The 25,569-nt window shown below is 58.0% G+C and overlaps 1 protein-coding gene across 1 annotated transcript in view; it reads right to left on the reverse strand.

Annotated features, from left to right (window-relative positions):
• Window positions 1-1,153: 1,153 nt before the first annotated feature.
• The window catches only part of COL2A1 (collagen type II alpha 1 chain), a 31,212-nt gene continuing 6,796 nt past the window's right edge, over window positions 1,154-25,569 (reverse strand). Inside the window, exons 7-54 of the mRNA XM_060657842.2 lie at window positions 25,310-25,411; window positions 24,022-24,099; window positions 23,333-23,377; window positions 23,176-23,229; window positions 22,691-22,744; window positions 21,872-21,925; window positions 21,402-21,455; window positions 21,230-21,283; window positions 20,886-20,930; window positions 20,288-20,341; window positions 17,595-17,639; window positions 17,103-17,156; window positions 15,523-15,621; window positions 15,169-15,213; window positions 14,977-15,075; window positions 14,732-14,785; window positions 14,274-14,381; window positions 13,825-13,878; window positions 13,645-13,743; window positions 13,435-13,488; window positions 12,900-12,998; window positions 12,456-12,509; window positions 12,026-12,079; window positions 11,640-11,693; window positions 11,373-11,426; window positions 11,129-11,173; window positions 10,846-10,944; window positions 10,543-10,650; window positions 10,170-10,223; window positions 9,877-9,930; window positions 9,445-9,498; window positions 9,042-9,095; window positions 8,637-8,744; window positions 8,012-8,065; window positions 7,464-7,517; window positions 6,594-6,755; window positions 6,278-6,385; window positions 5,930-6,037; window positions 5,543-5,596; window positions 5,261-5,368; window positions 5,019-5,072; window positions 4,754-4,861; window positions 4,422-4,475; window positions 3,905-4,012; window positions 3,263-3,551; window positions 2,640-2,827; window positions 2,201-2,443; window positions 1,154-1,741 (exon numbers count right to left, since the gene is read on the reverse strand). Of these exons, the coding sequence (XP_060513825.1) occupies window positions 1,595-1,741; window positions 2,201-2,443; window positions 2,640-2,827; window positions 3,263-3,551; window positions 3,905-4,012; window positions 4,422-4,475; window positions 4,754-4,861; window positions 5,019-5,072; window positions 5,261-5,368; window positions 5,543-5,596; window positions 5,930-6,037; window positions 6,278-6,385; window positions 6,594-6,755; window positions 7,464-7,517; window positions 8,012-8,065; window positions 8,637-8,744; window positions 9,042-9,095; window positions 9,445-9,498; window positions 9,877-9,930; window positions 10,170-10,223; window positions 10,543-10,650; window positions 10,846-10,944; window positions 11,129-11,173; window positions 11,373-11,426; window positions 11,640-11,693; window positions 12,026-12,079; window positions 12,456-12,509; window positions 12,900-12,998; window positions 13,435-13,488; window positions 13,645-13,743; window positions 13,825-13,878; window positions 14,274-14,381; window positions 14,732-14,785; window positions 14,977-15,075; window positions 15,169-15,213; window positions 15,523-15,621; window positions 17,103-17,156; window positions 17,595-17,639; window positions 20,288-20,341; window positions 20,886-20,930; window positions 21,230-21,283; window positions 21,402-21,455; window positions 21,872-21,925; window positions 22,691-22,744; window positions 23,176-23,229; window positions 23,333-23,377; window positions 24,022-24,099; window positions 25,310-25,411 (4,035 nt within the window). The 3' untranslated portion in view covers window positions 1,154-1,594. The remainder of the gene's footprint in view (window positions 1,742-2,200; window positions 2,444-2,639; window positions 2,828-3,262; window positions 3,552-3,904; window positions 4,013-4,421; window positions 4,476-4,753; window positions 4,862-5,018; window positions 5,073-5,260; window positions 5,369-5,542; window positions 5,597-5,929; window positions 6,038-6,277; window positions 6,386-6,593; window positions 6,756-7,463; window positions 7,518-8,011; window positions 8,066-8,636; window positions 8,745-9,041; window positions 9,096-9,444; window positions 9,499-9,876; window positions 9,931-10,169; window positions 10,224-10,542; window positions 10,651-10,845; window positions 10,945-11,128; window positions 11,174-11,372; window positions 11,427-11,639; window positions 11,694-12,025; window positions 12,080-12,455; window positions 12,510-12,899; window positions 12,999-13,434; window positions 13,489-13,644; window positions 13,744-13,824; window positions 13,879-14,273; window positions 14,382-14,731; window positions 14,786-14,976; window positions 15,076-15,168; window positions 15,214-15,522; window positions 15,622-17,102; window positions 17,157-17,594; window positions 17,640-20,287; window positions 20,342-20,885; window positions 20,931-21,229; window positions 21,284-21,401; window positions 21,456-21,871; window positions 21,926-22,690; window positions 22,745-23,175; window positions 23,230-23,332; window positions 23,378-24,021; window positions 24,100-25,309; window positions 25,412-25,569) is intronic.

Consider the following 25,569-nt stretch of genomic DNA (forward strand, 5'->3'; position numbering starts at 1 on the left):
CCCTTGCCCACCTTAGCTCTCTTGGTAGATGGAAGGGCTGTTTTAAATTATGAGATAGCTATTCTAATTAGGTATTTTTAAGTATGTTTTCATTTTACTCCTTTAGTTTGTCATGAACTAGCCCTGATAAGATACCCTTTATTCAACAAAGTTTACACTGTAAGTTGGATATTAGTAATACAAACAGGTAGTCCAACAGAAATGCCCTATGTATCTTTTTTTTGTTTGTTTGTTTCTTTAATAGAAAAGCTGTCTACCTTCCTCTGGAGGAAGGGACAGGCAGGGATGGGAGAATGGGACCGAGAGAGGGACAGTTCCTCTGGTTTATCAGTAGTGGTGGGTAGCTTTTGAAATTTATGTTGCCAGATACTGTTGTCATTGATTTTGATTGGTTTCGTGTCTCCTGTCCACCTCACACATCACCGCCACTGTGCCCCCCTCTAGTAGAGAAGGTGACAGTTTCCTCACTGTGCCACCCTGAGTCACTGGAAAGCAAGGGACCCCTGATGGCAGGGAGAAATGGGAGGCCATCCATTCAGAAGCCTGGTGTTGGGAGGAAGTCCATGGAAGCTCTAAGTGTAGGCCTGGCAAGCAGAGAGGAGGGGCCAGAGGAGGGCACAGGAAAACAGAATAAGGGGTAGGGGTGAGTGTGTAACACTCCCACCTCTCCTTGACCTAAAAGTCTTAAAGAAAGATGCAGATAAATAGATCGCCAGGGTTGGCTGATGGTGTGTACTCGTCACGGGCCTCTGTGGACTTGCTCCCGTGCCTCTTCCCCACCCTCCCTTGGGAGCATCTCTGATCTCCCTCATCCAGCAAGGTGTGGCCCACACACTGTCCCATCCCCTCTGTCCATCCCCACGCCCTAGAGTTGTGTTTTGTGTTTACTCAAGAACAAGGCCGTTCCTGTTTTCTGCCTCCCTTCTCAAGTCTTGCCCTCCGGTCCCAGTTTACTCTTGGATTCCACGCAGTGCAGAGGTTACAAAAAGAGGCAAATGCGTGTTTGTGTGAGGTCACTAAACCAGGCAGTGTGACTCTAGAGTCTTCCCTCCTGGTTGAAAAGTCAATAGAAGAAGGCCTTCAGGACTGCCATTTGGTCATACCTACAGTATCAAAGACTAAAGGAAAAATGAACAAAGCACAAGTCGGTATGTACTTTCCAATAATTTTTTTGTTTTTAATATCAATTGATGTTTTAAAAAATACAGAGGTGTTTGACACAGAATAGCACCATTGTGTAGGACACACACAGTTCCTGCGCCCGGCACCTGAAGGGGGCTCTTCTTGCCTGGGCTGGGGACAGTCACTCAGGGGGCGTTTGACTCACACCAGTTAGTTTCCTGCCTCTGCCTCGACCCAAAGGTCTTACAGGAAGACAATAAATAAATAGAACACCGAGATTTTATTTTGCAGTCTGCCCAGTTCAGGTCTCTCAGAAAGAGAGAGGAGAAAAGTCCACACTGTTGAGCGGGTGGGATGAATGGACATCAGGTCAGGTCAGCCATTCAGTGCAGAGCCCTAGAGTGACTGGGACTGGAAAATACTTGGGTCCTCTGGGTTGGCAATGGATTGTGTTGTTTGTGGGTTCGGGTTTTTACAAGAAGCAGACAGGCCCTATGTCCACACCAAATTCCTGCTCAGGCCCTCCTATGTCCATGGGTGCAATGTCAATGATGGGGAGACGCGAGGTCTTCTGTGACCGGTACTCGATCATAGTCTTGCCCCACTTACCGGTGTGTTTCTAGGGGAGAAAGAGAGGAGATACTGTCCAATGCCAGCTGCCCAGGACCCCAAAAAGGAGCATCACAGAACACAAAGTGTAAAACACGCTCAGGGCTCCCCCGACCTCTCCTTGGCTTGCTGAAACCCTCTCCACCCCAGCTTCTGTCCTTACCAGCAAGTCCCCCTCCACCCACTCCCTCCCCCACAGTGAGTGTCTCTTCACTCCATCCCCAAGGCAGACTCACACACACGCCATGTGAATACTCCTACGAGAGTAACTGGACGTGCCAGGTAGGACTTCTTTCCCCTGAGCCCAGGGAGTGAAGAAGATACAACAATGGCACCTTTCCCTCCCCTGGCACTCCGCACGCCTTCTCTACATAACCCCTCACGCTCACCTCTTGAGGATCCTATCACCTTAGGCCTATGACACCTGCTGTGGACCAACCCTCTGCCTGCTCCAGCCAGCCCGACTCACCGTGCAGCCATCCTTCAGGACAGTATATGTGAACCTGCTGTTGCCCTCAGCCCGGATCTCCACATCATTGGAGCCCTGGATGAGCAGGGCCTTCTTGAGGTTGCCAGCCGCTTCATCCAGGTAGGCAATGCTGTTCTTGCAGTGGTAGGTGATATTCTGGGAGCCCTCGGTGGACAGCAGGCGTAGGAAGGTCATCTGGACGTTGGCAGTGTTGGGAGCCAGGTTGTCATCTCCATAGCTGAACTGTCAGGGCAGAGAGCGATGGCGTGAGGCCCAGAGGCAGTGTCCAGTGGGATCGTGGTTAAGAATACTCTTCCTCCTCTTTCCCTCTTCCGAAGCCTCCAAGAAAAGTGGTGGGCGAGGTGCCACCAACTTCAAGGGAGAAAGAAGAGAAGGGTTCTGAGGAGCCGTCTGGGGCCCAGAGCATACAGCTACTCACGTGGAAGCCACCGTTGATGGTTTCTCCGAACCAGATGTGCTTCTTGTCCTTGCTCTTGCTGCTCCACCAGTTCTTCTTGGGAACACTCGCCGGGTTGGGGTAGACGCAGGTCTCGCCAGTCTCCATGTTGCAGAAAACCTTCATGGCGTCCAAGGTGCAGCCCTGGTTGGGGTCAATCCAGTAGTCTCCTGCAGGGGGAGGAGGCAGTACCCCACTGGGGCTCAGACAGGCACACACATACTCCCGAGAGGGCCAGGCCTGCCTGGGAGAGACGGAAAGGCTTCCCAGGACACAAGGGGGAGAGGCACAGGCTGTGAAGGCCACGTGTGGCCAAAGGGAGGGGAGATGCAGGGATCTGGGAGCAAGGAGACCTGGACGGGAAAGTCTGATGCTAAACAGGGGCGCAAGCAACAGGGCAGGAGCAGCGCCTGCCTGGTGGATGGAACTCTACCCTCAAGTCACGTCTGCCAAGTAGCCATGGCAGGACGGGAGCCAGGGCTGAGGTATCTCTGCTGTGAAATGGAGGAGCAACCATCCACCAGAACCTTCCAGGCCTGGCTCTGGCCTGTGCTACGAGCGGTCTCCTCCCTCATTCTGATGGGGGCCATGCCCTGCACACTCACCGCTCTTCCATTCAGGGTGGCAGAGTTTCAGGTCCCGGCAGGTGCGAGCGGGGTTCTTGCGGGAGCCCTCGGGGCTGCGGATGCTCTCAATCTGGTTGTTGAGGGACTTGAGCGTGGCATCCACCTCGGCGTCGTGCTGTCTCAGGTTGCCAGCTGCCTGGTCAGCCCGCATGTACTGCAGGGGGTCGGGGCCCTTCTCTCTCTGGCCTAGGCCAGCAAAGGCAGACATGTCGATGCCAGGGCCAGGGGGACCTGGAGGGCCAGGGGGTCCGGGGTTTCCAGGAGGACCCTGTAGCAGGAAACGGAAATCAGCCAGGAATTGTGGGGATGTGCCCCTCCTGCGTACATCCCCACTTGCTAGAATATACTAGTGTCTTCTTCCAGACACTGGGTGGGGGAGGGGTGCAGCAGCCCAGGACCAAGAAAAATCACAGCATTTCCCTACTTCTTCATCAGCCCCTCTCTCCTGTTTCCCAGCACCAAGCAGGACCCTCTGAACCTCCAGGGAAGACCCAGGACACAGGATGCCATCTTCACTAGCTGCAGGCGGATGCCCTGAAAGAGGCCCTTGGCACCAGAGAGCCCGAGCCTCCCAGATGCTGGGGACAGGCCAGACAGCGGGGAAGGAGTCAGGACACTTACAGCCGGGCCAGTTTCGCCCGAACGTCCGCGGGGACCAGGAGGTCCAATGGGGCCAGGGATTCCATTAGCACCATCTTTGCCAGAGGGACCGACGGGACCAGGAGGACCCTGCAGGCCAGGAGAGAGGAGCCGTCAGCAAAGGCAGGGGTGGGGGGGGGGGGGGGCAAGGGGGGCTGGTCGGGTGGCTGTCCTGATGGGAAGCCCTGCAGCTTCACATTTCTTGGAGGGCCCAGACTTGTCTCCGCTGGGCCAGGGACCAGCAGGATGGCTTCACGGCTCTTCTGCCATCCTGAGCTCCTCTTTGTCGAATCCTATTCCCAGTGGGCCCAGCTGACAGCCAAGAGCTGTTCTCATGTTCATCCAGCCTGTGATCTCAGGGGGTTTCTGGCCACAGTCACCCTGAGCCCATCGTCCTTCCACCTCCGAGCGAGGCCCCCTGAGCCCCAGGCTTCCCTCCCCATCAGAGCGCCCACACCTGGCCCCACCCCCGAGGAAGGACTCACTGCATCTCACTTACTCTAGGGCCAGAAGGACCAGCAGGACCAGAAGCACCTTGGTCTCCAGAAGGACCCTGTGCAGAAGGAAGAAGCAAAAGTCAGAGGTCAGCACAGACAGGGCCCCATCTTCCAGGATGGGAAGCCTTCTTAAATGTGCATACGATACATGTCCCCCCTCCCCCGTCCTTTCCATTTGCTCCTCCCTCCAACCCCAAGGAAGTCTTGGAAATTTTTCTTTTGGTCCTGGATATTTCTTAGCATGATCCCAAGCTGGGTTAGCTGCATGGGACACTCAAGTGAGCTCTGAGCAGTGGGAGGCACCTGGGAGACGTGCACAGACAGCAATACTCACAGGAGGGCCAGGCAGACCCTGCAGACCAGTGAAGCCACGGTGTCCCTTCAGTCCCCTCTCACCAGCCTCTCCAGCTTCTCCTTTGTCACCTCGGGGACCTTGAGGACCCTGGGAATGAGACAGACACAGGTTGGGTCAGGTTGACCGGGGTAGAGGCCTCTTGCTGGCCTCACCTGAGCCAAGGAGTCCCAGGATCCACACAGTCCCCACTGACCTCCAAGCCTGCCCCAGTTAGGAACCCAACAGAGGACACTCAGATACTCACTGGGATTCCCCGGGCTCCTGCTGGTCCTGCAGGGCCCATGGGGCCTTGTGCGCCCTGTGAGGGAGAGAGTGGGAACTCTGTCAGCAAAACCCTCCTCTGCCTATGGCCCGGACTGGGCCCCAAGACTCCCTGGACCCAGGGATGCATCCAGGGCCTGGGAGTCAGGCACGTAGTGGACGAGCTCCCAGCTCACTTGGCCACCCTTCTCCGCTTCCAGCTTTTACTGAATTAAGGATACTCACAGCTTCTCCTCGGTCTCCCTGCTTTCCAGTTGGGCCAGCGGGGCCAGGAGAGCCAGGGGGCCCAGGGGCTCCAGGAGCACCCACGGGACCAGTCTCACCACGATCACCCTGTCAGGAGAGAGGTCTCAGGCTTAGAGAAGAATGTTCCAGAAAATCCATGGAGAAAAGGCCCTTGCAAACGGAGACAAGACTCTGACTCCAGCCTACCACCTGGGGCTGACCTGGTAGGCCCAACAGAATATTCTCCTGTCCCACTGCTCATAGAGACACCGAGATATTCACCTTGACTCCAGCCGCACCATCTCTGCCAGGGGGGCCATCAGCACCAGGGCTTCCCTGGGCAAGAGGAAACAAGATGCCATTAGAGCTTCCCCTGCCAGACTCCCATTCTGTTCCTCCCTTCTCCCCTCGGGAGCCCCAGGCTTATTCCCTTCCATCCTGCTAAAGCTTTGGAAGCTCAACAAGCTTCTTTATGCCTTCCTGCCCACGTACCAGTTCTTAGTCTCTGTGTCCCTCTCTCTCCCATCACGACCTTCCATCGCAGCTGGGCACTTGGGCCCATGGGCCCATCCCATCATCCCCTCCTCCAGGGCACCAGGACTGGGCCTGGCTGGCCCGGCACACCTCTCCCTGGGAAGGGCCACACACACAGTGTGTCCCATTGCTCACCTCTCGTCCAGGTTCGCCAGAAGGACCAGTCAGGCCAGGAGGACCCACGGGGCCGGGGGGACCTCGGTCGCCAGATGCTCCGGGAGCTCCCTGCTTGCCAGGTTCTCCCTGGAGGGACAGCAACAAAGAGGATGAGTGTGCACTCTAAGAATCCCGTCCTGGGACATACTGAGCCCTTCCAAAGAAAGGGCTGACAGAGAGACGGTGCTGAGGGTGCAGAGTAGGGGGAAATCTCAGGGGGTGGTATTGCTTCTGCAGAGACCAGGCCACCAAGAGCACTGAGTGAAGAACACCAGCCAGAGCCAGGCTGGGCCCAGTTCACCAGAGGAAGGGGCATCCTTCACTCACCGATGGGCCAGGCAGGCCGGGGAATCCTCTCTCACCACGTTGTCCAGGAAGACCAACAATGCCCCTTTGACCAGCCAGACCTTGGGGACCTGGAGGACCATCGGGACCCTAGAGAGGGAAGGCGAGAGTGAGAATTTGAGCTCTGACAGGGAGTGGCCCAGCCATCCACACCCAGCCTGGCCGCCATTCACAGATCCCAGCACTCTTCCCTGGCAGTGGCCCCTCCATGGTGTCCCCTCCTCCTCCATGCCCTCCCCTCCTCCTCCATGCCCTCTGAGCTCAGAAGATTCCTGGCCCAGGCCTGGGAAGGACTTACAGAGGGACCATCATCTCCAGGCTCTCCCTTCTCGCCAGGGGGCCCGGCAGGACCTTGGAGGCCAGGGTCGCCAGCACGGCCAGGGGGGCCGCTGTCTCCTCGAGCACCTTTAGGACCATCTTTTCCAGAAGGACCAGGGGGACCAGGGGGTCCAGGGTTGCCCTAGAAAAGCAAATGCAAGAAATGAGAACTCATCTCACCCTGCCCCATCCAGACTGCCAAAGCCACTGTGGCCCCCTCCACACAAAGGAAGCTTGACCCCCACCCCTGTCTGCTTCTTCCACCTTCCCTCCCAGGAGGGAGCTCTGAGCAGCCAGCCCTGGCTTGTCCAGCCCCACATTTGCTTTTTCTGATCTACTTGGACTTCCTCCTGCCTCCTTTCTTTTAGAAATCTCAATCCCACCATCCCTCAAGGAACAGTTCAAACGTGGCTCCTCGGACCCCTAAACCTCTGCACCCACTCCCCCTGCACTTGATTGGTGGTAAACTGGTGACTTTTCACCATCTCTCATCCCTCCATGGCAGATTCCCTGTGGGCAAAATGTAGAACTTGTACAGGCCGGGAACACAGAATGCGCTCAAGAAATGTGTTGAGGCAATCGTGCCAGCCTGTCCTGCCCACTGAGCCAGGAATCTGAGGGTCCAAGCCCAAGCCAGCAGGGAAGGTTGCCCATGGCCACAGCCCTTGCTCGCAGCTGTTTACGAGAACAGGTCCCCATGATCAATTACTCCCAGGAGTGGGAAAAGGCAAAGGGATGGAGGCCAGCTTGCACTCTTTGGAGCCCTGCTGGAACTGTGCCAGGCTCTTCAACCCCTGCTGTGCCCCCCATGCCAAGAGTAAGGTAAGAACCATCCAGGAGCATCACTTACATTGGAGCCTGGGGGTCCGACACGGCCAGCAGCTCCAGGGAATCCGGTGGCTCCCTATGGGATGAGAAGAAAGACTCTGAATCCCTCAGGCCCTCAGAAGCATCAGGAATCATATCGGGGGACGGACAGGGGTGTCTCAGAGGCTGGTGTGGAAAAGGGCAAGGAGAGCTAGAGAAGGAGAAAGGGCCCCATGGGGTCTGGCTATTGGATCAGGAAGCTGCAGCTTCTCTGCCTCCAGCTCCTGTAGGGGCTGGGGTGAGGAGGTGCATTCAGCTGGGACAGCCAGTGCTTTGGGAGCTGAGCAGGGGGCCTGCCCAGGACCACAGACCTCCCCAGATCACTGCACACCGGCAGAGAGGGGCGCCCATTCTTCCACATGGCTGTGGGATGGGCTCAGGCTGGGGGCAGAAGCAAGGCTAAGAAAGAAGCGGGTGAGTAAATCCCAGAGCACCACCGTGGGAGCATCTGGCCAGGCCTTCTTCGTGACAGCAGCTGCCGCCCCCAAGGCGCCCTCCACCCCACCTGGTGGGAACGGGGACCTCACTCACCGGGGGGCCTTGAGCACCTCGGGCTCCTTTAGGACCAGTCACACCAGTAGGACCCTGGGAAGGAAGGAGAGAGACAGTGAGGCCTGGTCACCCGGAGGAGAGCTGTGGGCTTCTGGGTATAGGGCCTGTCTGACCCCCAAGAGCTGACTCCCAAGGGGTTAGTTTTCCAAGATGTAGCTTTCTTGTCACTAAAATCCCAGCCTGGAGAAGGCATCACAGGTGGGCCTGCCACCCCCTCCAAGAGAGACTCGTGCTCTAGGAGACCTCGGGGGTGGGGGGGGGGGAGGCCTGGCAGGCATCTGCCCCCTTCCCTCCCCAGGAGCCTGGCTGCGTCGTCCCTGGTCATCTATCCTTAACCTGCACTCTGTGTCATCTCCTGGCCCCCACACCCTAGACGACATAAGCCAGTTAACTCCTTTTGAACCTCTATCCCCAAGTACAGATTCCTCCCCACAGCTGCTCCCTTCTGGGGCTGGGGCAGCAGCAGCAGCAGGCTCTAACATCTGCCAGGTAGAGGGGCTTCAGCTTGGGGTGACACCCATGCCTCCTGTCCAGGCCCCTCATCCTGCACGCCAATATCCCTATCCCATGGGAACAGCTCCTGGGGCTGCTCACTGCTACCCACCTGAGGTCCAGGAGCTCCAGAGGGGCCCTGAGGACCCGGGGCACCAGCATCACCTTTCTGGCCAGCCTCTCCTTGCTCGCCCTTGGCACCTGGCTGGCCATCAGCACCCTGTCCCAAGGAGGAGGAAGCAGATGAGTTAGAGGCAAGCCAGATACTTACTCCACGTTCTTCCAAAAGGGCCAGAACTCTGGGTGAGTGGGTGGGTCAGTAAATGAGCGAGTGAGCGAGCTGCTCTAAGATGGGACTGTGAGATCAGCGTGGAGGTTCAAGGAAAGACGGAAGAGGCCATTTCCCTCTTCTTTACATTCTGTCCCTCCCTCCCTCCCCCACAGGCTAGAAGGTGCCCTCAGGTGTAGAGCTGGCCTGAGCAGAGGGGTGGGCAGGAGGGTGGACAGGGACACTCACGGGAGGTCCTGCGAATCCAGCAGGCCCGGGGGGGCCGGTCTCTCCACGTTCACCCTGTGGGAGAGAGGGCCCAGGAGAGGTAAGGCCCTACGCCTACCTGCTTCTGTCCTCTCCTATAACCCAGGCCCTTGTGGCCCAGCCCTTGCATAGAAAGCCCAGAGACAGGACACGCAGACAGCCTCCAGGAAGCTCTGTCCTAAATACAAGGGACCCACTTCAGAAGACCTCTCTTGGTCAGAGGATCTGGCGACCTGAAGGCCCTCCACCTCGACCGCATCATGGAGATGAGGCCTTCTCTCTCCATTCTCATCTCTGCTTCCTCCCCCAGACCCAAAGGGCCAGGCTGAGAGGCAGGGTGGCTTCTCTTGCTCCCAGGGGCCTGGGCACAGGGGCAGATACTCACCGGGGCGCCACGAGCACCAGCAGTTCCTGCAGGACCAGGAGGTCCAACTTCTCCCTAGGGTGGGGAGGAGAGACGAGAGCCACAGGTAAGGGGTGGGGGTCAGAGTGGGGACCTTAAAGAGCAAAGTGCATCCAGGGAGCCCTGCAGCAGATGGCCTGTTTTCTCCTTGTAGCTTCAGTCCGAGAGGTACTTCTGGGGCCTCTGCTGAATGCTGGTTTACCGGTCCCCTCCCTCCCTGCAACAGCTCCGCTGGACGGGGTGCACAGCCCCTGACTCTGCTTTGAAGAAGACTCCCACCCCTCACTCCTTGCAGCTACTAGTGGGCAGAAGGGTGCCAGCTGTTGAGTGAGGAGAAGAGACGGCAGTCTTTGGCAGGAGATGCGCAGGTGTGATAGGGGAGGGGAGCCATGAGCGAAGGGAGCTGTGACTCACCTTCTCACCATTGGCACCGGCAGGGCCAGGGGGGCCAATGGGACCAGTCAGGCCCTAGGGAGAAAGGAGACAAAGGTGAGGGAGGAAGAGTTGACCAGGGACTTGGAGCCCAGTAGGGAGTCTGGGGACCTCACACCCGTGGCCCCAGCCTTGTCAGGAGAGTCCCAAAGCTGCCCAGCCTGCACAACTGAGATAGGACAGGGGCTGTGCTCACACACTGCGCTTCTGTGCCCAGAGCGCAGGGCTGGAGACCCACGGGGTCCCCAGGGTGCCTGCAGCCAGCATTCACTTACTCGTCCACCGTCCTTCCCAGGGGCTCCCTCGGGGCCTTTCTCACCAACGTCACCCTGTGGGATAGAGAAGATTGGCCACCTCAGGAGGGGGCTCCGGCTCCGTGTCACCCTGGCTGAGGCTGCAGGTACAGCTCAGCTCCTGGCCCAGCAGGATTGGCTATGGGTTCAGGGTGAGAGGCGTGGGATGGAGGGAAGGGTTGGGAGAGGGGATCACTAAAAGACAAATAGTGCCTGGGGTGGGTGGGTGGGGGGAGGTCTCCAAGTTCCTCAAGAGGATTAACTAGGGACCCCCCGCCCAGGTGCTGTGGGGAGGGGGTGAGTGTGGCACAGGGAAGCACGGCTTTGGGGGAGGCACAGTCGGCCTGGTACTCACCCTGTCTCCCTTGGGCCCAGCGATGCCAGCTGCTCCCCTCTCACCGGGCATCCCCTGCAGACCTGGAGGGCCCTGAGCCCCAGGGGGGCCGGCTGGGCCAGATGCGCCCTGTGGGGTGGGGGTAGAGGCGTCTGTGGTGGGCAGCACCTGCCCAGGACCCCAGCACCCAAGCCCCCCTTCCTCCCCTGCCAGGCCTCCTTTCTGTCTTGTCTTCCATCTTCCCTTCTCCCGTCCCCATCCCCCCTCCCCTCCCCCAGCAGGGCCTCCTAGGCTGACCCAGACAACCCCAACAGCCTCACTTACTTTGGGGCCGTCCGTGCCAGGAGTGCCAGGGAGGCCGCGGGGACCCTGGAGGCCCTGGGCACCGGGAGAGCCACGTTCACCTGGGAAACCTCGTTCACCCTGTGGCAGAGACACCATGGGGCAGTCAAGTGAGAGTGATGGGGCAGAGGCCCAGGGAAAGGCAGGGGGGCAGCAAGCAGAGTGGGGCCCCGAGACCCGGGCGCGGCTCTGCAGGGCCAGGCTGGCAGAAATGCACAGGGAAAGAGCAGGTCTGAGGGGACCACCGGAAACAGCCAATGCTTACCCTGGGACCCACGAGGCCGGGGGCTCCAGCTTCACCAGGAACACCCTGGAGAACAAACAAAGACGTGTGAAAGAGGGGGAGATTTGATGTCCTGCAGCCAGGGAGGAGCATCCCTCCCTCTGGAGGCTGAGCTGGGATGTGGCCCGGACACTCCCGGCCTCATGGGGCTCCTTGTGCCCTCCTGCAGAGCAGAAGAGACCTTCCCATCTAAATAGTTTGCAGGTTCAAAGAGCCCCACACTCACCTGGTCACCTGGCTTTCCACCTTCACCTGGGGGACCGGGAGGGCCAGGAAGTCCCTAGAAGGCAGTGACATGCGTTAGCAAGAGAGTAAGTTTACTCCTCCCGCCCTCCAGGGAGACCCAGCACAAGGCAAGAGCCAGGACTGTAGGGAAGCCTCACCCCCCTGGCCCCCATGAGAGGGGCGGGCCCTCCACCCACAGTGCCTACTACCACCCGCAGAACCCCGGGCTTGGAAAGGACTGAAAAGGGGGCCCAGCCCGGCCACCTACCTGGAACCCAGATGGCCCAGGGGCACCCTGCTCGCCTCGTTCACCGGCAGGTCCCTGCAGAAGGAAACAAACGTGACCCGAGCGCTCCGGAGAATCTAAGAGCCTCGGACACAGGGCACTGGGGTGGCCAGCAGGACAGGCCAGACACCCCCTGCACTGCCCAACAAGGTTGCAGGAGTGTGTGCCTCGCTATTCTCCCACCAATGACCTGCACTCCTGAAACAGGGGTGGGGTCCACACTGCCTTGGCTGAGTGGGTCTGGTGTCCCGCATGAGCCCACACCCAAACTGTTAGTTTCAATGCCGAGCGGGCCTGAGGTGCCTCGGCCTCCACGCCACCGCCCCCATGCCCACAGGGCCACCTAGAGAGGCCAGGCAGGTACTTACAGCGGGTCCGGGGGGCCCCGCAGCACCGGTCTCACCATCTTTGCCGGGAAGACCCTAGAGGGAAGGGAAAAGGGTGAGGTCCTGACACACGCTCTTCAGTTCTGTGGACCCCAGTACTGGGCAGGCACAGTCGGTGGCCCTGAGTTTCCATGATCCCCCAACCTGAACTCCATTTCTCCCCGCTTCCTTTCCTGAGCCCCTCCTTTTCCCAGTCTTGCTCAGCATGGGAGCCTTCCCCATCTCCCGGCTACTGACCAATAGCAACTAGAAGTCATCCTGTGTGGACTCCCAAAGGCCCTAGAGAAGCATGGGCTCAGCCACAGGACTCCACGCTGCTAACTAGGGACTCCAGGAGCATGCCACGGGATTCCTCTCCCCTCGAGGGTGTCCAGCCAGCACCAATGCGTGGGTAGTGAGACGGGGTACTTACTCTCAGTCCAGGGGCACCAGGAAGTCCCTTCTCACCAGCCTTGCCAGGTTCGCCCTGGAGGAAAGAGTGCAGGACCATGAAGGGAGGGTTTTGGGGGGGCGGGGGGTAGAGCAGGTGGGGGAGCCTGGGATTTGGGGCCACAGCCTGATGGACAGGAAAAGCTCAAGCTGAGAATCAGCACCTTCTCTTACGCTCAGAGGGTGTGGCAGCACTGCCCATGGAACAATGTCACGGCTGAGATGTCCCGAAGCTCTAAGGAGCCCCGGGTTTCCCCACATCACATGCACTCCTGTGGGACATGGAGGCCCCAGCTGCCCATGGCACCCAGGATCCCACTCAGACCTGCCCTTGGTTAACTCTCTTTAGGAGCCAGTCCTTTCCACAGGGGGCAAGGAGGTAGGTGGCACCATGTGGAAGGAAATGGAAAGGCGGGTTATTACTTACATTGGCACCTTTGGGGCCGGGGAAACCCATGACACCAGGCTGCCCACGAGCACCCTGAGGACCTGGAGGTCCAGGACGACCATCTTCACCAGGGGCTCCCTGAAAGAGAGGACACCGTTCTCAGAATGTAGACGCTCTTCCCACATCCGTCCATCCACCTACTAAGTGCCTACTATGTGGCAGGCACAGGGCAAGGCAACGACCAGACGCACGGCACAGGGATTGAGCAAGGTTTCGACCAGCAGCCCTCACCGCACATGTGGACCCCCGTCAGCAACAAGGTGCTGCTTAAATTAGAAGTTTTGCCTCTCACGGTGCGCACCAGGCTTCGTCTTCCCCCGAGGAAAGGCCTGAATGCACAACGGGGTGGCACTTCCAGAGCTCCACACCCGGCCCTGGTACCTACCATCTGCACCCCTCCCCTGTTCTCAAAATTCACGGGCTGCCCCCCACCCAGACTCCTGTCTGTCTTCCTACCTGCCTCCTCAAGGATATCCCCTCAACCTCTCCCAACAACTCCAAATGGTAGACTTACAGAAGGACCAACTTTGCCTTGAGGACCGGCATCACCGGGGCGTCCAGTGAGACCCTTTGGTGAGGAGAGAGACAGAGGGTGGGCGGGCGTCGGGGCAGGCCCCAGGTCCTCCCGATCCTCAGCACAGGGCTGGAGGGAGCAGGTGGGGAAGGGCACGAGGACTCCCGATCACAGTCGGAAGTCAAGGACGAAGGCGGCTGGGCTACTTACCCGGGCTCCAGGAAGGCCAGGCTCTCCGGGACGGCCAGGATCGCCGTTGGCACCCTTGGGGCCAGCAAGGCCGCTGGGCCCTCTCTCTCCAGGGGCTCCCTACACAAGGGGAGGCAGCAGTCATCAGCAGGCCATTTGACCAGCCATGCAGGGACCCCAAGCCCTTCTTCCCCCACTCACCTTTGGACCTGCCAGACCATCTTGACCTGGGAAGCCACGGTTGCCAGGAGCACCCTAGGAAGAAGTGGGAGGGCAGGTGGTGAGTGACAATGGCCCCTGACCCAACGGTGACTCCAGGGAGCCCAGCCAGGCTTTGGGGGATCAGTCCCACCAACCCACAGTTTCTGTGGGGCTGTAGCTATGGCCGGCAAGATTCTGAGAGAGTAACTTCTTGGGCCTGACCTGGGGAGTAGCTCAAACCATTTCATGCCCTCCTGGGGGCATGGGGTACAAATAAGAAGAGCTCCCTGTCCCCGTGGCATTGAGTGGAGAAGAGAGGAATCTGATACTCAGGCCACAGGACTGGACAAGAACACAGAACCACCAAGACTCCACTTCCACGTTCAGGTCACACCCACAGAAAGTGGGGACTAGGAGTCTCCTTACCTCTAGAGTAAGAGCCCACTTACTCTTTCTCCAGGGGGACCAACGGGCCCAGCACCACCAGGCTCTCCACGGGCACCTCTCTTGCCTTCCTCACCAGCAGGACCAGGGGCTCCTTGGGGGCCAGCAGGGCCCTGAGAAGCAGCACAAAAGAGAAACAGGGTGAGTCTTCACCTGACCCCGGGTCAATCACTGACCTGGCATGTGGTGGAAGTGACCTTGGCCATTATTTCAGGGCTAGGGGATTTGGGGAAGAGGGGCCGTAGAGGGTCAGCCCAGGAAGAGCAGAAGTGGCCCAGTGGGAAGAGAGAGGGTGTAAGGGTCAAAGATGGGAGCTGAAGCTGCATCAGCTTCTCAACCCCGATATGTCCCCCTCCCCAGACACAGCCTGAGGGGTCCCAGATTAGGGGACAGGGCTATGGAGGAGTAGGGCAGTGGGCGGGGGGATGGCCTTGGGCCCAAGAGCTGGTGGGCAGATACTCACAGGCTCTCCCTTGGGGCCTTGTTCGCCTTTGAAGCCAGCAATACCAGGCTCACCCTTGAGAAAAGACAGAGGCAGGTTGTCACGCTGGGTTCTCTCCATGGACCCTGCCCCCATCTCCAGAAACCCTTAAAGGCATGCCCCCCCCAGCCCCCAACAAAGGACACTGGTGTGAGTGCAGGAAGGAGGGATGGTGGGGTTTGACCCCGATGGTATCGATGGGACTTGGGGTTCACTCTGGGTCTTACCGTCTGACCTTTCGGGCCCAGCGGGCCAGTTGCACCTTGAGGGCCAGGTGGACCACGGGGCCCAGGGAAGCCGGGAGCACCAGCGATGCCCGGAGCACCCTGTCAGCATGAGTAGAAAAGAGGGGCATCAGGAGAGGGGGCAAGGAGGGACTGACCCCACCTGGAGGAGCCAAATCCAAGGGCAACACTCACAGCAGATCCTTTGGCTCCAGGAATTCCATCAGTTCCAGGGTTACCCTGAGGAAAGAGATGGGGTCATTATGAAATAAGTAGCAAAGAATAAACCCCAGCTACCTCCCTGCCCTCCCAGACCACAGGCCCAGGGGCTGGGCCAGCAGCTGGCTGTCCCAGACATGGTCCTGCTGGGGGTTTCTGGGACAGGATGGGGTTGGAAGGAGACCTGCCCCTAGAGATCAGGGAGCAGGTGCTGGGCCTAGATGAAGGTTTGATTGGTGGGGCTCCAAATGGGCTCCACGTCTCTCAGAGGTAAACAGAGTCAAGAGCACCCAGGCCACAGACTTCAGGCCAAAGGGAAGCTGTACTTACAGAGGCACCGGCCGGTCCAGGGGACCCAGGAGTACCAGGTTCACCGCGAGGACCTTGAGCGCCTTCGGGGCCTCGAGCACCAGTGGGGCCAGCTTCACCCTGGATAGAGACAGAGAGGGGTGGAGTGAGGAGACGCTACGGGGCGGGTGGGGGGCAAAGACCTCTCCTCGGCCAGCAACAGCTCAGGGACAGAAAGTGGAGTTGCACACACCACACCCACTGTGTGCGTGCACGAGCGTGTTCCCCACGTGGTCCCACACGCCCCCCCACCCCGGAGTGAGCTCGCCAACCTGATGCCTTCCCCCCACACCTCCTCCGCTCTCCGTCTCCCCTCCACACTTTAACCCCCCACAGCAAATGCACACCTCCGTGCTATGGCATCGGGCCTCAGGAAGGCCAGTGCTGGGGGGTCCTGCCCACGCTGAGGGGCGTAAGCTGGTAGACGGGCCACTGAGGCGGGCAGCCTTTACCTCCCCCACTCTCCACCTATTCCTTCACCGGGGAAAGGGAGGCCCTTGGACATCTGGACTCAGGGCACCACTCCACTTGCGTCTGGCCAATGTGCGAACACCGCCACCCCCAGGCTCCGGCCCAGGCCTGTCTGAAGCCAGCCAGGAAGCCAGGACGCAAGCAAGCCGGGACGAGCGCCCCACTCCACTTGCCCCTGCTCTGACCACGGTCCAGTCCTCCTCGGCCTCTGGCAGGTCCCGCAACCCCCCAAAATGGCCTCTGCTTTTACTTTCATTTTTTTCCTGAAAGTTACAACTGGCTGCGATCCGGGCTCTCTGGCCGGCCGAGTCCTCTGGGGAGGACTGCTGACCTGGAGGCGGGGCAGAGCCTCCTCAGGTTTCTTCTCAGAACATTCTTGCTTCACTCTTGTAATTATTATTTTCTAAAGGTCAGGCCCCCTCACCTTCCGCTGTCCCTCTTCACAATGGGTCTCCTTCACCCAGCTCCCAGGGCCTCAGACACTGTCTGGTTGCCATGGAAACCCCCAGGAGGGGAAAGGCAACCTGATGCCAGTGACCACATGGAGGCTCCTTATTCATCTCCCGGCTGCCCTGGGAGAGAATTCCCAGGGAATGTGCGCACTGGAATCCTTCTTGGGCCACAGGGGCCTTTCCCTGAACTGGCTGGCCTCCCACTGGCCCCTATTAATCCTTGGAAGAACTCTGTTCACACTGCCTGGAAGAGCCAGGCCCCCGGTGGGGTAGGGGCGAGAGGGAAGCTTGGAGCTATCTCCTTGCCCACTTCCTCCAGCTCTCTTCCGGGTCTAGAGTTTGCCGTCCTCCAGTTCCTGGTCTTCTGCTCCCTCCCAGATCTCCGGTGTCTCCCCATCTTTTCCTCCCTTCCCCGGTCTGACGCTGTAACCGCACCTCCAGCTTCTTATCCTTATATCTTACTTTCCCTTCCATCTGGTGACTGAACCGCCTGGCTCGTCCTTGCCTCCGCGGAGAGCAGCAGTGGGTGGGGGTGGGACACACTCCTCAGAAGGGAAGTGGGGACGGTCCAGGGGGCAGTCGGTGAGGGTGATGGGGTGGGGAGGGGGCGGCTCCCGACTCCACCCGCAGGGCACGTACCTTGGCACCGGGAGCACCAGGGAAGCCAGGACCGCCAGCAGGACCCACGGGACCCTGGAGGAAGGAAGGAGGGGGAGAGGGGAATGCTGTTTCCGGGCAGTGTTGCTGCAACCCCCAAAGGGGTTGCGAGCCACCCCCACACCTCACACTCCTTCCCACCTTTGTACTGATTTTGCACTACGTCCATCGTGGCCCAAAGTCCCTGGGCGAAAACCGCCCCCTCTGCCTGAGCCTGGCTTCACGAGGCAAAGCCGGTTTCTAACTACAGACATGGTGAGAAGCAGATGATTCTTTTACCTCCCTATCTATCCCTCCTCAAAAAAATGCCAAGAGGATGGCTGAGAAAAATGAACCGTTGCTTCAAAGCTTGTTATCGACAGGCTAGGGTGATACGGATTCCTCTCCCTTTGCCCAAGAAGCGCCAGCACTGCCAACCCCACTGGGCTGCTGAAAGGGACTCGGCTAAACCTACCACAGATGACAGGCACTTACCGGAGGCCCAGCAGGGCCTGGTTGACCGTCGTTGCCCCGGGCACCCTATAAGCAGGGGGGGAAGAAGCGGCTGTGGTGAGAGGTGCCTGACCAACAGACCAGGCCCTCCCCGCCCACAGTGCCCACCCCCCCACAGAAAATGTGGGCGGCGCTGGGCCCCACGGGCCTCAGGGCTGAGTGGGGGGCTGGCCAGGGATGGGTGCAGGGCAGCCCCTGAGGGAGGAGCAGCCCCAGAACCCCTCCGTGTTGGGGGTAGCAGTGGGCAAATTCTGAGCTTAAACACAGCTTGGGTGCTCTCCTAGCTATTCCATCATTTCTTAAACTTCCATTTAGACCCCAAATATCCCCAACATCAAGGCCAAGTTATCATTTAAAGACTCAGTGAATCAGGCCAAAGGACAATGAAACAGCCAAGCAGCAAACCTCACACAATTCCTCCCACCTGCTCCCAGGGGGAAACACTTCCAGGAGCTTGGTTATCCTCCTTGGTTGAGGCTTGGTTAAGGCCTCCCCTTGGTTAGGTCCGGGATGCCTCTGGGCTCCGCCCTCTCCCCACCCACTCTAGACAACCTATTTCTAAGGAAACACAGATGCTGCCGCTGGCCCAGGAAGAAGCCGTGTTCTGCGATAGGGACAGAGCCCTGGGCACAGCCTGAGGACCACGTCTGAGCTCTTGCCCCTGAGAGTCCTTTACACAGAAAGACAGGGCCTCCAGGTCGCTCTCTAGGACTAATTTTGAGGGTTTTCCCCCCAGGTTTGTGGTGAGCACATTCTCCACCCCCCCATCTCCCCCCCACCCCCACCCTGCCTTTCTCTCTCAAGGCCCCTCAGGGCCCAGGGAACTTTTACCCAAACTCTAGGAACCATTAGGCTAGGCCCGGCACCTGGTCCTTGGCAGGGGACTGGAGCAGGCCAGAAGGCGACCTTTCCCAAGCTGGGCCCCGCCTGCCTGCCTCTGCCTCTTCTAGGGTGCTGAAGAAGGATGCTTTGGCGGGGAGCTCATATTTTAAATAAGACTCAAATCTTCTTCCTGGCTATGATCCATTTCTCCTGACTGAGATGCTCCAGACTGGCATTAAACAAGAACGCAAGAGGAGACTTGACAGAAAAAAAATGTCAGAGGGAACATAAAGCCTCAGCGTTGGCCACGGCCCATTCTGGGCCAGGCCGGCTGCTTCGGGAAGCTATGGAGCACCTTTCCTCCGGGGGTTGGCCAGAGGAGAGGCCTGGGGCCCAGCATGACCCGCGAGGCCTGTGCTGGCGTCGGTGGCTCTCCCTGCAGCAGAGCTGGGAGAGGGCACAGTCTGGCCCAAGGGGGCACGTGACCACAGCAGGCAGAGGCCAGCCCAGCCCCGTCCCGGGCCCAGCCTTGACACCAGGCCTGCACTTGGAACTGCGTGACGTTGTCAACTTTCTATGCCAAAGCCTATACGCAGCCTGCCAGCCTGACTACTGCGGGCACAGGAACCAGCGGGGAGGAGCAAGGAGCAAGGCCTGCTGTGCTCGGGAAGGAGGAAGAACAGGGATGCAGCTCGTCTCTGCCCCTGACAGGGTGCGGCCACCACAGCTCTGGGCCCGGCCAAAGAGCCACAGGCCAGGTCCTAATAATCTGCAAAAATAGCAGTGTTTCTTGGCAGCCCCAGCACTCTCTAATCCCCTCACACAAAGTGACCCTGGGACAAGGCACCTCAGCAGCTCCGGGGGACAAACGGGGGTCGGGGCTGCCTATATCTGCTCTGGAGGGAAATTTCTGCCAAACTGATACATTATGCAGGAGGCAGCAGAGTGAGTGAAGCTGATTTACTTTGGCCAGCCCTGCAATGGCCTGCGAGGAGGGGCCTCGGAGCCTGGGTGGCTGGGGTATGAGCTCAACCGAAAGCATAATCTTTCTTAAACACAGCTTTCATCACATCACTCGCCTGACCAAGCGCCTACAAGGGCTCTCCATTGCTGAGGGATCAGAAATAAACACCTGCGCCCTCCGCCGCCCGCCGCAAATCCCCTGCAAATCCCTGTGCCCTTCACTTCCCACGTCAACAAGAGGCCACCAGAGGTGGAGGCTGCCGAGCAGGGTCTTAAGCTATGCAACCTTTCTGTGCCTCGGTTTCTCCTTCCCTAAAATGGGGAGAAGAACGGAATCTACTTCACAGGATATGAGGAGAGATTCGGTGAGACAAAGCATGTAAGGTATTAACCCAAGGAAGTGCCTGTGGCAGGGTGGCCACTGGGATTATCTATCACAGTATCACCAGCGGCAGCAGCAATGTCAAGTATAAAGACCCCATGTGCCTAGTTGATGCTAGACTGTTATGCTTTAATAGGGCATCATCTCAAAAGCCAGAAAGAACAGAGAGTAGCACAGCATCGTAAGTCTGTCCATAAGTTCAAACTGGATTGACCGGGGGCATGGGGGGTGGGGGGGCCCTGCGAAAGGGATTACCTGCACCATCCAGCCTGGTTAAGAGAGAATCCTGCCCTCACCAACCAACCCTCCCATCGCTGTCCTTCAACGGTGCAGACTCGGCCTGGGGATTTGCAGCAGGGTTACTCAGAGATAATCCTCACGGGGTGACAATGCTCTCTGCGCCTCACGGGGTCATTTTGAGGGTCAAGCAAAACAGCCACCCACGAAAGTGCCTTGTAATCTCTAAAGGGCCGGCCAAAAGGTGGCCTTTGGCCTTGTCATTACTCACCGCAGCCCCAGCGGGGCCAGTCCGTCCTCTCTCACCAGGCAGGCCGCGGGGACCCTGGAACACACACACCAGGCCAACACACGCATGAGTCGGCTTAACGACGCTCCACAAGTCCTTCCCAGACACCGGAGTGGGGAGCGTGCGTGTGCCCGGGAGGCAAAGGTGTGGATGCCCCTGATCCTGCCTTCCCGACCCATCTAGAACTTCTCATATCACATCAAAGTTCTTCTGCCCAGCAGACCACACACACGCTCCTGTCGTTACTGTCGGGAGTCTGGTCACAGGCGTGCCTTGCTTTGTGCAATAGACGAACACCCCCCTCAAAACGTGGAGAATAGACAGAATTTTAAAAAACTGAAGTACATCCTAAGTGTGTTCACGGGCTATTTCAAGGAAACACTGGTGACACCTTCAACAAATCATCTAGCTGATAAATTTAGCTTTTGGATCTGATCATAACCAGATCAAATCTACAAAACCGAGTATCTCCTCTGCACAAAGGGAGCAGTGGTGTCCATAGCAGAGTCATCTACTAGGCTTTAGGAGACGTCTGAAGAGCGTCCCGAGGGCCTCCCCAGGGGGTGATATTCACACTCACCATTGGGCCCGGGGAACCATTCTCACCCGGTGAACCACTCTCACCCTGGAAAAAAGATGCACAGTGTCAGTGAGCGGGACCCCACTGCCCCCAGAAAACTCCCAAGGAGGAAGCTGAAATCTCTGGTCAACTCAGCTACCACCGAGACCCCCCCCCCCCCAAAGTTCAGTTCTGCGAGGGACAATTCCCCGAGCTCTCCAGGCCTCCTGCTCCTCCATCAGGATGTAGGACTGGGTGTTCCCAACCAAAGCCGTTCTGACATCCTAACTCCATGGACTCAATAGCATCTCCTTGACCGGAAAGAAAGGCTCCTCCATTGTCCCCATGTGCTTCTTGGTCCTTACCTTCACACCTGGAGCACCAGCTTCTCCCTTAGCACCATCTAGACCTGGGTAGCCCTAGGGGACAGGAGAAAACGTTCGATCACACTTCTGGAAGAAGATTCGTGCCCCCCAAATGATTTTTCTCTCCCCAGGGCAATTCCTTCCTCCCAACCCCCGCGTCCGTGATACTTACTCTGTGACCCTTGACGCCAGGAAGGCCTGGGGTTCCCGGGAAGCCGCGAGCACCCTGCAGTCCAAAGAGACGTTGAAGGCACAGTGCGGAAGGGCCCAGGAGAGGCAGACCCGCACTACAGAGAGTCTCCAAAGCCAGCTCCCTCAGGCCGGGGCGGGAGGGGGGGCGGTCAGAAGCCCAGCACTTGGACAGTTCTTTCAGTAGATCCCAGAGCCCCCCTCGCCGTGCTTCCCCCATCTTATGGGAAAACGGGTGTATACAACAGCTGCCTAGCCATCCCCACCCCGTGGGCCTGTGTCAGGATCCTAAACATCAGCACGAAGGTCTGATGTACGTAGGGGCTGCTGGAATTCTGCTTTAGAAGTGAGCTAACCCAACTGGATGAGCTGGGTGCGAGGCCACTGCCTTGGCTGCAAAGGAGGGAGACTCACAACGAGGTTCGGGGCTGGGAAAGGCGGGGAGGGCTTTACCTGAGGGCCAGGAGGGCCTCTTTCACCAGATTTTCCAGGCTTTCCGGCTTCACCCTGAAGGGAGAGAGATGTATTTCAGCTTCTCCAGAAGACAAGGTAGCACAGTTGGCACGATCCAGATCACCTCTCTCCTCTTAGTTTTCTATGCCTTTGCCCACCTGCTTACTCCCTGCCCGCCCCGCCCCGCCCCCACCACCTCCTTCAGATTCCACACTTTGAATGCCCCTCCTGGGTCACCATGCATTCTTTCAGACAGCTGGGCAAGCTTCTCCGTCCCCCCCAGCCCCCAGCTGCCCCGGGGGGCTTTTCTCTCTCCCCTCCTAGGCTCTGCCCATAGGGCCAGCACTGCCTTACCCTGAGAGACTTTTTGCTGTCTAATGTGATTCATAAGAATAGTTCGAGAGCCAACTCCCTTCACTTCGTTTGCATCCTTTGCAGACATCCTGACTCAGGCTGCGCTTTTCCTAACTCATTTACAAGTAAGATAATGCTGGGCTGTTGAGTGTCTTCCTTTGTTTTTCCTTCTCTACATCTGTCCCTCTGTGTTTTCCCTTTCCCTTCTCTTGTTTCTCAATTTCCCTTCGTGGAGCTAATGATGTTTTAATTATTTCCCTCCCCAGTGGGTCCCAAGCAGTCCCCAGGCACTCGCAAGTGGGAATGTAGACAGTAGACAGGGTCTGAGACTCCAACTGACCAGTTCTGCCCCTAAGGACACTTTCCCCCGGACCAAGCCAAGGGCGCTTCTGCCCCAGCACATACACCCCCTCCAGACCCTCCCAAAGGAGGCATCCACTCGTTTGACTGGTCAGGTGTACTCACATCATCGCCAGGCTTTCCAGGGGGGCCAGGAGGACCGCGGGGACCCATGGGACCCTACAAACAAAGTGAGGGAGTCTAAGAGATGGCCGGAGTGGGACGATACCTGATCGGTAGACAAAACTTCAGGACTGTAGCCTCTGGAATCTAGTTCCCCCCATAAGGAAGAAAGATGGGGTGCAGGGGTCTTCCCACTCTGTGCTGAGAGAGAGTGAGCCTGCAGGGCCGACTGTACTGGAAGGCAGCAGGAGGCACAGGCCAGGGGCGGCCCAGAAAGGGGACTGTTGTGACAGAGCTCCTGGTGGTCCTCGCCCGCCGTGGCTCTCTGTCAGAGATCCCACAGAGCTAAGAAGTGGCATCTAGATTTCCTCAGGGCCCTCCCCTGGGAAAGCTCTGGGCAGAGCCAGGGAGGTGACAGTGCCGGGAGCTGGGTGGTCCATCACTGGAGGCTCCCCAGGGGGAGGACAGGGCCCAGCGCTGGCACTCACAGAGACACCGGGTTCCCCAGGTTCTCCAGGGTTGCCTTGAAATCCTTGAGGTCCCTAAAAAGTAACAGGAGGACACCAGGTTAGCCCTACAAACTGCCACCCGAGAGCTTGAAAGCATCCGCGCGGCCACCACCATCAGGAAAGACCCAGTACTTACGGGAGCACCAGCAGGGCCTGGAGGCCCTCGAGGTCCCATGGGGCCCTGCATCGGAACAGAAAAGGAGGAAGCTCAGCGGAATTGCCTCGCCAGCGGCCTCCCGCGGGCCACCTCCTCCCAGACGAGGGCCCAGACAAAGGACACAATTTACCCCGTGGGGAGGGGGCATCCAGTGGCTGCTCCCTCTCATTTCCCGCTCCCCGCACAACAATCTATTTATTTATAGGCACCATTTGGATAGAGAAGCTGGCCTTGCTCTCTCCTGGCCCGCAGCCATGTTTACTAAAGTCTGAGTTTCATTTAGCATGTGCCAAGTCCAAGCCGCAGGGCCGAGATTTCCTGCTGGAAGCCTTGTGGATGCTGGAGAACAGTGGCTGCTGTCTGCGTTCTTCAGTTCTCAGTCCAAGAGCAGTAGCAACCAGCCTTGCAACAGACCAGCCTATATGTGTCTCTCCATCCTCATTCTTCTTGGTCACTCCAGCGCATCATTGAAACCGGCATCCGTCACCATTAAAAACCAAATGCGTTGCGCTAACCGCATGGGAGGTTACATAACCGGTGGAGAAGAGCTGCTCTACGCAATTATCTGTAAAGTGAGGTTGTCAGCTTCTCTGACTCTGCTAAGGGCCACCGCCTGCCATTTTGGCTGCCAAAAAAACCAAACCCAAAAAACTGACGTCTTGTCTTACCATTGGCCCTTGCATCACTCCCATCTGGGCACCACCAGCCTTCTCATCAAATCCTCCGGCCATCTGGGCAGCAAAGTTCTGCAAATAAACCCAACCACATTAGGAGCCCGACAGGCTCCATGTAGTTCCGCTGTAAATCGGTATCGAAAAAAAAAAAACCAAACCTTAACTTCAGATAAACTCTAATTGTTGGAAACTAACCTAGCATCGGATAGAATTACCAACGATTCCTGAAAAAACGGTGTGGAAATGTGTTATTAGATGACAGCGGCACACTCATTTCCCTGGAAGATGCAGTGCTATTTGGAGAAGCATCCGTGACTTGCATTTCATTTTACAGGATTACACTTTAAATTCTAAAATGGGGGGCGCCTGGGTGGCTCAGTCGGTTAAGCGGCCGACTTCGGCTCAGGTCACGATCTCGCGGTCCGTGAGTTCGAGCCCCGCGTCGGGCTCTGTGCTGACAGCTCAGAGCCTGGAGCCTGTTTCAGATTCTGTGTCTCCCTCTCTCTCTGACCCTCCCCCATTCATGCTCTGTCTCTCTCTGTCTCAAAAATAAATAAACGTTAAAAAAAAATAAATTCTAAAATGGTAAATAGGCTGTTTAACCTACGTTGAGAAATGTAACTCAAACATCGCTTCACAGGGTTTCAGAAAAAAAAATTTCCAGGTCTTTATCGTTCAGCCAAAGACTAAAACCCACAACCTTAAAATTTTTCAGCAAGGAAGGTAGCAGGCATCTGCGAGCCACTCAAGAATTTGAAACGCAGCAAACATCAAAACGGCAAACCTGCAAAAACTGGACAATAACACAGTTCGTTGACTGGCTTCATTCCAAAAATGACTGGAGCCACACACCTTCACTCAGTGGGGCTCTTTCATGAGAATGAATAGTCCCTTGGAATGTACTTGGCAAGGGCCACGATTAAATGTCTTCCAAGGACAGTGGTCTCTCTTCTTCCAGGGAACTACAAGTGCCCAGTCATCCTCTCCCCCGGCCCCACACCCATGCCCAAGAATCGACCGCACAGTACAGACGCCTGGGAGCCAGGTAACTGAAGACTTTCTTTGCAGAAACCCAGTGAGTGAAAAAAGTCATCCCTTAGCGCCACAGTCTGATGCCTAATATGTGATTCCGCTAAATTACAGGCCCGGGGAGAAGCCCACGGGCAGGCTGTGCACACACTGCTGGCCGGCCTGGGAGCCAGCCAGGTAAGCGGGAGTAGCAATTTAGAAGCCACATTTTTCTGGAGGGGCAGCTGAAGGAAGGGGACATAAGGATACTTACTCCACCGAGGCCAGGGGGGCCAGGGGGGCCAGGAGGACCAGGGGGGCCGGGATTTCCAGGGGTCCCAGGCTCTCCGTCTCTGCCACGCGGTCCAGGGGCACCCTTGGCAGAAAGAGAGAAGGGCACCCGTGTGAAGCAGGATTTACACAAGAACCGCCCTGGCCACGGCTGCCCCCGAGGAGGTGGTCATGCACATGGGAGGGGGCAGAGGGGATGCCCGGAGGATCTGGGGGTTCCACAGGAATCGGGCAGCTTTTCTC

This window comes from Panthera onca, chromosome B4, assembly GCF_046562875.1.
Source record: "Panthera onca isolate mPanOnc1 chromosome B4, mPanOnc1 haplotype 2, whole genome shotgun sequence".
Taxonomy (NCBI): domain Eukaryota; kingdom Metazoa; phylum Chordata; class Mammalia; order Carnivora; family Felidae; genus Panthera; species Panthera onca.